Genomic DNA, 12,370 nt, shown 5'->3' with positions numbered 1-12,370 from the left:
CAATTTGAGCATTTAAACTTGTGATAAGACTTATCAAAATAATGAAAAAAGAAAGAAATAGTAATGTTGTAAACAGAAATATGCTTAGTTTACTTTCAAAGCTAAGTGTGACCTTGACCTTTGAGCTACCCACGGTATTAATGGCGCCAGTGATGCTCAGATTGCTGCAGTGGTGACTTTACTGGTTATAAACTTGGTGGGTATACACCCGGGGTATCATTTCTTGAGAATGTTTCAGGTGTGCAAACAAGTCCTGTTGAGGTGAAAATGCTACTGTTGTTGGCGGAAATATATTTCCTGACCCGACTGGCGATGATTACAGAAACGTTCCGACAAAATACGAAAGATCACTATTTTATTAATTATTCGAATCGTACCGTTATCTACAACTGAGACTTTAAACTATCATTTGTAATTTTTTTCCTTCCTGTTTTTGTTTTGTTTGTTTTGTTGTTAATGTTCGGTCAACTGCTGGGTACCTAACTGACGGTATTGTCTGCCAGCTTTTGTTTGGAGCTTCATTTTGTGAATGTCGCTTTCTCTCGTTGATGCAGTGCTAAGCAGGGAAATCTTGTCATGTTTTTTTTCTTTTTTATTTGTTGCTGTTTGTTTTGCACTAGTTTTTTCACTTCAAAATACTTAGTATTGAATAATGAAACAATATATCAAATCAAATTGTCTTTAGCCATAATATGATATAAAGAAACAACTATCACACGGATAAGTTAAATGATTTTCTCACTTCGATAAATAAACATTATTGATTTATAATAGTTAATTTGATCAGATATGTACTGTAAAAAAACAACAACTAAAACTCTTCAAAAATAATGTGAAGAATCGTCATGGTAACTTTCGATCCTAAGAAAAATATTTATAAATTGACATTTCAGTCTATGTTTGAATAGTGTAGAGTAGATATTTTATGATTGACCCTGACTGACTAAATGAATAAAAAAGCCAACACATAGATTGATACTGAACTATCAGCTATTATAAATGTCCTAATGACAACAGTTGTTCTGTCTGTCTTGCACCAACACTTCTGTAGTGTATCATCTGCTAAAAATAATATAAAGGTAATTGTTTATTGAATTATAGATTGCTCAAATTTGAATTGGAATTGAAAAACCCTCTTAAACCATATTGGTTTTGTTAATTGTAAAACACGCAACTCGGAGAGTGAAAGTCCATAAAAAGTAACCACGATAAATAATTAGGTGAATCAAGTTTTGGCCTAAATCTGAACTAAATAGTTACTCAAGCTTTGTTCTATAGAATTTTAAGACCACTTATCTATACTTTTAATTTGCAACGCTGTATTGGAAATCTTCAGTGCTATAATTATACGTTATTATATAAAGTAAAAGTTAAAGCGACATTCAGCTTTTATTTTCTGTTGGAAAATCTATTCTGTGTTGTTTCAAACAAAGTATTTCAGTAATATTTCTTGGAAAAATGCATCATATATTTGGAGGCTTCCCGAAAGCTATTTTTAACGCGTCAGTTGCGTTTGTTTCTAAATACAGAGAGAGGGTCGGTTGATTGGAGGTATCGAGGGGTTTCCTTATTGTTTATGTATTTTATCGTCGGCAAATTTCATTTTCCATCTTAATTCTTTTGATTTGATTATTACATGAAACGATTTATTTAAAAAAAAAAACAAACATGTTTAACCTTTAGAAAATCTGAAGGTCACTTTAACAATTGAAGTATACAAGTAAGTAAAATGTCAATTTTTTTTTAAAGAAACCTATATGACACTCTTAAAGTCTTGACGTATCACTTATATTTTCAATAACATAAAAAATGGATTTTTACAACAAAAGAACTTAAAGGTAATTATGTACCAGGCGTATTCATACAATTTGCGTTTCTCGCTTTAAAGCAATCTCAATAGATCAAATCTTTTGAATTCTTTTCTTAAGATCATCTATTACGGCGTTATTAACAATATTGGGATACACAATAACCCAATGAAATGTAGTTTCTCTCCTTTTTTTTTGGCAGTAGGCTTATTTAAACATCTATCTTAATAATGTTTATATTCGATTTCACGTCGGTAACCTGCTGCGTTATCTTAAAGTATGCTGAAAGAAAATTAAAATTTATAAAAAGGTTGAAAAATAAGTGCTATCGTACAAAATAATCTGTCATTTGAACTTGTCAATGTTAAACCAAACTTAATCAATTTAGATCTGCACGCCTCAAGAAATGTAAATACATTAATAAACCGGTGTTTACAGTAAAAAATTAACTAAAACATGCATTTATCTACACGGTATAATTATGTTATAAAGATATTACCAATTGTACATAGATATATTCATCACCATGTCCCTTTACTGTTTTTAACAGACTTGATGCTATGTATAAACATCCAGTGCGTAATTTATGTGGTACCAAAAGCGCCTAATGTGTGCCTCGGTTACTTTATAAGTTTTTTTGTCAATATTCTTACTTACAAAGTCCAAATTTTCATTAAATTACAATTGTGTCAAATAAAAGAAAATCTTCTGTTGTGATGCTTTAAATACAATAAGGTAAATTATCAATCAAACAATGGACTCACATAGATGTCACGCACACAATGAGTAAAGTAAGAGTGACCAAACATCCGAAACAGGTAAAGGATATGCAAAAGATATGGCAACTAATATCAAGGGATTAGCAAAATAAGGCATAGGTAAATGTGGTACCATGTTATGTTATTAACTCGGTCCATTCACTGCAATAGATCCTAGGATAACTGTACACAGAAACGTGAATAGTAGAGAAAACCAAAAGAAAACAAAATCCATAGAATTCACGACTCGAGTCCAGGTTATGACATTGCCATTTTCCTCTAACACCTCTTTTAGCTCTGACTTTGATGTAAATTCTTTTGGGCGGACAGACTTCTTGCACCTTTTACAAGTGAAGAAATCAGTCGCTTTTACAAAGGCCATAAAGAAAACATTGATTGGCACATTCTTTTCATCACGGATAGCAATTCTAGATTCGATCAAGCATAACACTACAATCAGTGTACTCCAGCTGCTGATGAGCATGAGGTAAACCGCGAGGACTGATGTGTTTTCGGAATTCTTTGGCAACTCGGCCGCGATAATTGTTAAGAACACAGCCAGCGACAGGAACACCGTCACGGCGTAGCTTGCTCTCTCACCAGATGTGATTGGCAAAACGAATGTAAATACGCTCAAAATAGATAGTAAAACAACCGGCATGATAACGTTCAAAATATAAAATCCGGATTTACGTTTCAATTTCAAAGTGAAGAAAACCGCCGCTTCTCCGGTATTTGTCTCTCTTGCAGAAGTTCCGGTAAGTTCCCATGCCGAGTTCTCGACATAGTCCTCAAGTTCAACCCCTTTTACTTCCATGTTGATTTCAACTTCATCTTTGCTATAATACTCATGCTGTGAATTTCAAAAATCGCAAGTTTGTCTATCAAACGGAAAGTACGTGATATCAACGGCGCAAGTTGATTCAAGCACCTGAATATAACGGAAAGTTTATGCGAGCCGCCATATTGGTGTTTTCTCAGATAATGAATGACGTCACAATAGGTAAGCACGCTCTCGCGGAACAAAATATACATTAAGGTATTATGACGACACAGAGGCTTCGAATTTATGCGATATTTATGCGATACTCGACAAAGTTTTTTAATAGGACCTTCATTCTTTAATGAAGTAAATATATGATAAGTAAACGAAGTATTTTGTATAGATAGTAGTATGATAAATTAAGAAGAATATGAAAAAGTAAACAAATATACGGTGCCACACTACCATAATTATAACATAATCTCATCTCCTTTTATATTAAATAAATTTACTGTTTTATATTCAGAAGACATATACCTGAAATGGATTCCACCAAACTAATCCATCCGAAGTAACCCTGACATTTAGAAATGAGGATCCGAGTCCAGTAAAGGATTTGAAGGCATTTCTTATCGCTACATCTGGTTTCCATATATCGTCCTGGGGCTTAAAATTCAATATCAAAAGTAAAAGCACTAATATGACGTATACCTTATGCACATTAATAGTTCTATATGCGCTTTTTTTTCACATCAAAATTAGATGTTTTGAGTACGGTTTACCATTTTTGTAAGCTAAGAAAAGTTCTTCGCGATAGGTTAAACTTAACTTCTCTAAAACAAAAATTATTCTGTGGGTTCGAATAGGTTATTCTCTTTTTATTTTCATTTTTTACAGTCAATATCTTTTCTATTATATTCTATTCTTTTCTAATATGGGTATAATAATTGGTATAATGTAAGATAATGGTGTATACCAGAAATATTTCGGTAGTTGAGTTGTAGTCAGCTGGGTTCCACGTCAAGTATTCATCTAGCCAGATAAAACTTAGATAACCAGACGTTTTTAAACTTTCGTCTTGTTCGTCAAAGTCAATTATTGCTGAAATTATGTAACAGATGAATGTTAATAAATTTGAGCCGCACCATGACAAAACCAACATGTCGTGCTGTTCTACAGAAATAAGAAACTTCCAATTATCTAATTATATTTATTTACTTTCAGTACTCGTTTGTGTCTAGTCCTTTATCATAGCCCCTCGAGCAAGGACACGAATGTCAGCCATTGAAAAACACTATAGACCTAAAAGCTACATTTACTATTTAGGTGTGAAAAGTCAATTGTATTACTCAATTTCTTGTTTACTAATGTGATAATGTATATAGGGACTACAAAATAGTTATAAATCAGAGCGGGCGCTGTGGTGCAGTGGTAACACTGTCTGACTACAAGTCTAGGGGTTGCGAGTTCGACCCCCCGCTACTCCACTAAAAATACTAACAACAACAATAATAAAAATGACTTATAATTTCAATATAAATCATAATTTACACAATTCATAGCTTTCACAATGAACGGAATTTACGGAGCACCATTCTCACACACTGACAGACAGGACACTACTCACACACTGACAGACAGGACACTACTCACACACTGACAGACAGAACACTACTCATACACTGACAGACAGGACACTTATCACAAACTGACAGACAGGACACTACGCACACACTGACAGACAAAACACTACTCACACACTGGCAGACAGTACACCACTCACACAATGACAGACAGAACACTACTCACACACTGACAGACAGGACACTTATCACACACTGACAGACAGAACACTACTCACACACTAACACACAGACCAGACAGGACACTACTCACACACTGACAGACAGAACACTACTCACACACTGACAGACAGAACACTACTCACACACTGACAAACAGAACACTACTCACACACTGACAGACAGAACACTACTCACACACTGACAGACAGAACACTTATCATACACTGACAGACAGAACACTACTCACACACTGACAGACAGAACACTACGCACACACTGACAGACAAAACACTACTCACACACTGGCAGACAGTACACCATTCACACAATGACAGACAGGACACTACTCACACACTGACAGACAGAACACTACGCACACACTGACAGACAGAACACTACTCACACACTGACAAACAGGACACTACTCACACACTGACAGACAGGACACTACGCAACACACTGACAGACAGGACACTTATCAAAACACTGACAGACAGAACACTTATCACACACTGACAGACAGAACACTACTCACACACTGACAGACAGGACACTACTCACACGCTGACAGACAGAACACTACTCACACACTGACAGACAGGACACTACGCACACACTGACAGACAGAACACTTATCACACACTGACAGACAGGACACTTATCATACACTGACAGACAGAACACTACTCACACGCTGACAGACAGAACACTACTCACACACTGACAGACAGGACACTACGCACACACTGACAGACAGGACACTTATCACACACTGACAGACAGGACACTTATCATACACTGACAGACAGGACACTACTCACACACTGACAGACAGAACACTACGCAAACACTGACAGACAGGACACTACGCACACACTGACAGACAGGACACTTATCACACACTGACAGACAGGACACTTATCATACACTGACAGACAGGACACTTATCATACACTGACAGACTGGACACTACGCACACACTGACAGACAGGACACTTATCACACACTGACAGACAGGACACTTATCATACACTGACAGACAGGACACTTATCATACACTGACAGACAGGACACTTATCATACACTGACAGACAGGACACTTATCACACACTGACAGACAGGACACTTATCACACACTGACAGACAGGACACTTATCATACACTGACAGACAGGACACTTATCACACACTGACAGACAGGACACTACGCACACACTGACAGACAGGACACTTATCACACACTGACAGACAGGACACTTATCATACACTGACAGACAGGACACTTATCATACACTGACAGACAGGACACTTATCATACACTGACAGACAGGACACTTATCACACACTGACAGACTGGACACTACGCACACACTGACAGACAGGACACTTATCACACACTGACAGACAGGACACTTATCACACACTGACAGACAGGACACTTATCATACACTGACAGACAGGACACTACGCACACACTGACAGACAGAACACTTATCATACACTGACAGACAGGACACTTATCACACACTGACAGACAGGACACTTATCATACACTGACAGACAGGACACTTATCATACACTGACAGACAGGACACTTATCATACACTGACAGACAGGACTCTTATCATAACACTGACAGACAGGACACTTATCATACACTGACAGACAGGACACTTATCATACACTGACAGACAGGACCCTACTCACACACTGACAGACAGGACACTTATCATACACTGACAGACAGGACACTTATCATACACTGACAGACATGACACTTATCATACACTGACAGACAGGACACTTATCATACACTGACAGACAGGACACTTATCATACACTGACAGACAGGACACTTATCATACACTGACAGACTGGACACTACGCACACACTGACAGACAGGACACTTATCACACACTGACAGACAGGACACTTATCATACACTGACAGACAGGACACTTATCATACACTGACAGACAGGACACTTATCATACACTGACAGACAGGACACTTATCACACACTGACAGACTGGACACTACGCACACACTGACAGACAGGACACTTATCACACACTGACAGACAGGACACTTATCACACACTGACAGACAGGACACTTATCATACACTGACAGACAGGACACTTATCATACACTGACAGACAGGACACTTATCACACACTGACAGACAGGACACTTATCACACACTGACAGACAGGACACTTATCATACACTGACAGACAGGACACTTATCACACACTGACAGACAGGACACTTATCACACACTGACAGACAGGACACTTATCATACACTGACAGACAGGACACTTATCATACACTGACAGACAGGACACTTATCATACACTGACAGACAGGACACTTATCATACACTGACAAACAGGACACTTATCATACACTGACAGACAGAACACTTATCATACACTGACAGACAGGACACTTATCGCACACTGACAGACAGGACACTTATCATACACTGACAGACAGAACACTACTCACACGCTGACAGACAGAACACTACTCACACACTGACAGACAGGACACTTCGCACACACTGACAGACAGGACACTTATCACACACTGACAGACAGGACACTTATCATACACTGACAGACAGGACACTACTCACACACTGACAGACAGAACACTACGCAAACACTGACAGACAGGACACTACGCACACACTGACAGACAGGACACTTATCACACACTGACAGACAGGACACTTATCATACACTGACAGACAGGACACTTATCATACACTGACAGACAGGACACTTATCATACACTGACAGACAGGACACTTATCATACACTGACAGACTGGACACTACGCACACACTGACAGACAGAACACTTATCATACACTGACAGACAGGACACTTATCACACACTGACAGACAGGACACTTATCATACACTGACAGACAGGACACTTATCATACACTGACAGACAGGACACTTATCATACACTGACAGACAGGACACTTATCATACACTGACAGACAGGACCCTACTCACACACTGACAGACTGGACACTTATCATACACTGACAGACAGGACACTTATCATACACTGACAGACAGGACACTTATCATACACTGACAGACAGGACCCTACTCACACACTGACAGACTGGACACTACTCACACACTGACAGACAGGACACTTATCATACACTGACAGACAGGACACTTATCATACACTGACAGACAGGACACTTATCATACACTGACAGACAGGACACTTATCATACACTGACAGACAGGACACTTATCATACACTGACAGACAGGACACTTATCATACACTGACAGACTGGACACTACGCACACACTGACAGACAGGACACTTATCATACACTGACAGACAGGACACTTATCATACACTGACAGACAGGACACTTATCATACACTGACAGACAGGACACTTATCACACACTGACAGACAGGACACTTATCACACACTGACAGACAGGACACTTATCATACACTGACAGACAGGACACTTATCACACACTGACAGACAGGACACTTATCACACACTGACAGACAGGACACTTATCATACACTGACAGACAGGACACTTATCATACACTGACAGACAGGACACTTATCATACACTGACAGACAGGACACTTATCATACACTGACAGACAGGACACTTATCATACACTGACAGACAGGACACTTATCATACACTGACAGACTGGACACTACGCACACACTGACAGACAGGACACTTATCATACACTGACAGACAGGACACTTATCATACACTGACAGACAGGACACTTATCATACACTGACAGACAGGACACTTATCACACACTGACAGACAGGACACTTATCACACACTGACAGACAGGACACTTATCATACACTGACAGACAGGACACTTATCACACACTGACAGACAGGACACTTATCACACACTGACAGACAGGACACTTATCATACACTGACAGACAGGACACTACTCACACACTGACAGACAGGACACTTATCATACACTGACAGACAGGACACTACTCACACACTGACAGACAGGACACTTATCACACACTGACAGACAGGACACTTATCATACACTGACAGACAGGACACTTATCATACACTGACAGACAGGACACTTATCATACACTGACAGACAGGACACTTATCATACACTGACAGACAGAACACTTATCATACACTGACAGACAGGACACTTATCACACACTGACAGACAGGACACTTATCATACACTGACAGACAGGACACTTATCATACACTGACAGACAGGACACTTATCATACACTGACAGACAGGACACTACGCACACACTGACAGACAGGACACTTATCACACACTGACAGACAGGACACTTATCATACACTGACAGACAGGACACTTATCATACACTGACAGACAGGACACTTATCATACACTGACAGACAGGACACTTATCACACACTGACAGACAGGACACTTATCATACACTGACAGACAGGACACTTATCACACACTGACAGACAGGACACTTATCACACACTGACAGACAGGACACTTATCATACACTGACAGACAGGACACTTATCATACACTGACAGACAGGACACTTATCATACACTGACAGACAGGACACTTATCATACACTGACAGACAGGACACTTTTATCACACTGACAGACAGGACACTACTCACACACTGACAGACAGAACACTACTCACAGACTGACAGACAGAACACTACGCACACAGTGACAGACAGGGCACTACTCACACACTGACAGACAGGACACTTATCACACACTGACAGACAGAACATTACTCACACGCTGACAGACAGAACACTTCTCACACACTGACAGACAGGACACTACTCACACACTGACAGACAGGACACTTATCACACACTGACAGACAGGACACTTATCATACACTGACAGACAGGACACTTATCATACACTGACAGACAGGACACTACGCACACACTGACAGACAGGACACTTATCATACACTGACAGACAGAACAAGTTGCACTAATCTCACATTGAGAGACAGGACACTACGCATAGCCTGACAGACGGGAAACGTTTGACACAATTACACAAATAAACACACAGGACAGTCAGAAGATTTACACTTACCAATAGGACAATACTCACACACTACACTACGCGACACATTGGACGCTTCAGACACACAGTAAACGGCTATCACAATACACACACAGCATAGAACGCACACACTGTCACACACTCAAACACAAACCTGTACTTACACACCAACACATAAGGAGCTACTGACACACACTGTAAACTATTCAAACACAGACATACTAATAACACATATGACACCATTCACACACTGACACTTATGGCACAACTGATACACAGTTAACACACAGGACACTAGTCACATAATGCCACACACAGCATACGACTGACACACATAGCACTACTCAAAGAAATGACACGCACCGACACACAGAACACAACTCAAACAATAACATATAAACACTCAAACCACACAAAACTTTACACTAACACATAGGGTGCTACTGACACACCGTATATTATTCAAACACATATATGGACTGACACAATAACACACGACACTACTCATACACTGGCAGACAGGACACTTCTCACACACTGACAAACAGGTTACAGCTCAAACACTGGCCTGACACACAGTCCACTACTACTTACATTATGGCATGGCACAATGCATACTGACTGATTATGATGCAGACAGCAAACAAGTCACACATGACACTACACAAGCACTGACACACTACTTACACAATGACCTTACACACACTCACACACGTGATTTTCCTCTTAGTTTAAATTAATTCAAACATTTTCCTACATTCGCAATAAAAAATATTAATTGACATTTTGTTTACACGTGCCATATTTTTTTCGCCAGGACGTGGATTTAAATCTGAACCTTAACCATAAATACAAAATTCATGTAGGTTGACCTTTTTACTTAAAAGCGGCCCATGAAAGCGCATGTGCAAATTTATGCAAATGACTATTTTAACAACGCGGTTCTATGAAGTACTATGAAAAATAGAAGGTGACTATGAACAGAATTTGATATAGTATCGACATTTGTTCTTCTATGAAAATTAACATTGGATGACAAATAAAGTTGGACACTAAAATGCGTTTGCGACCAGCATGGATCCAGACCAGTCTGCGCAAGTAGAGAAACTGATAGCGAACAACATGGATCCTGATCAGACTGCGCAGATGCGCAGACTGGTATGGACCCATGGTGGCCGCAAACCCATTATGTTAGTTTTGACCTGGCACAGTTCAATTATTCCTTTAACATGGTTTACCCTATTTTTTTCCTGGTAAATAAATGAAATCAACTAAATCGTTTAGTGAAAACTAAAATATACGATTACATAAGAAAGGTGTGTTCAAACGTCATATGACATCAGACATGAAATCAAAATTGCTAATTATTTAGAAACCAGTAAGTTGTTGAATTATAATGCACGGTTTGAGTTCCAATGCGCAAATGTTTCAATAAATTGTACTACGTGAAAAGACTTTATTGAATTTCCCTCTACAAAATGTCAAATTCAATGTTCACAATTTAATATCCTAACAAGAAATGGAACGATTTACGTTTCACATTAAACTAATCATATGCGTTCGACGCTTTGTAATCAGTCAATCTGCCTTTCGCGTCAGTTGAAAAAAAAAATGTAGTTTTTAATGTTTTGGGTAAATTGACTTAATTTAATTGTATTATATCCGTATTGCTTCAATACAAAATTTATTGATTTTTTATATGAAAAGACAACAATATGGTTACTAGAGACTTGCATAGAACTATAATTTAATTCAACTCGTTCAATAAATTCCATATTGAACCTACACGCATTTATTGACCTCTGTTTATCAGACTTTAAAACTTGCACAGAACAGTTTCCGAATCTATTCCAAAAAAGGTAAAGAACGTTATACAAATTCAAAAGATTAAAGAATGTATTAAAAAGAACAAGTCTCACCATTCAAGAAGAAGTCCAAGCCAATTTGTACCGCTGTGTTCTGGTCAGTAAGTGGCCGAATTTTCTTGTTGTAACCCCGAGTTGTAAATAAATGCGTCAACAAATTATTAACATCGGTTCCAGTTTGTGAAAATACTTTTACCGGGTAAAACAATGCTAAAATTAACACACTAAGCAACAAAATATTCATCTTGGCTTAAAACCTT

The 12,370-nt window shown here is 38.7% G+C and overlaps 1 protein-coding gene across 1 annotated transcript; it reads right to left on the bottom strand.

Moving 5' to 3' along the window:
• Nucleotides 1–1,655: 1,655 nt before the first annotated feature.
• LOC132743163 (acetylcholine receptor subunit delta-like) lies at nucleotides 1,656–12,364 on the bottom strand. Its single transcript, XM_060731690.1, has 5 exons — nucleotides 12,165–12,364; nucleotides 4,306–4,430; nucleotides 3,867–3,995; nucleotides 3,440–3,497; nucleotides 1,656–3,400 (listed from the first exon to the last, which is right to left on the bottom strand). The coding sequence occupies exons 1-5, from the start codon at nucleotides 12,352–12,354 to the stop codon at nucleotides 2,712–2,714; spliced, it is 1,191 nt and encodes a 396-aa protein (XP_060587673.1). The 5' UTR covers nucleotides 12,355–12,364; the 3' UTR covers nucleotides 1,656–2,711.
• Between the last annotated feature and the right edge of the window lie 6 nt (nucleotides 12,365–12,370).

This window comes from Ruditapes philippinarum, unplaced genomic scaffold, assembly GCF_026571515.1.
Source record: "Ruditapes philippinarum isolate M1 unplaced genomic scaffold, ASM2657151v2 ctg9974_1_1_1_1, whole genome shotgun sequence".
Classification (NCBI taxonomy): Eukaryota; Metazoa; Mollusca; class Bivalvia; order Venerida; family Veneridae; genus Ruditapes; species Ruditapes philippinarum.
This window is presented reverse-complemented; position numbering and strand designations above follow the sequence as displayed.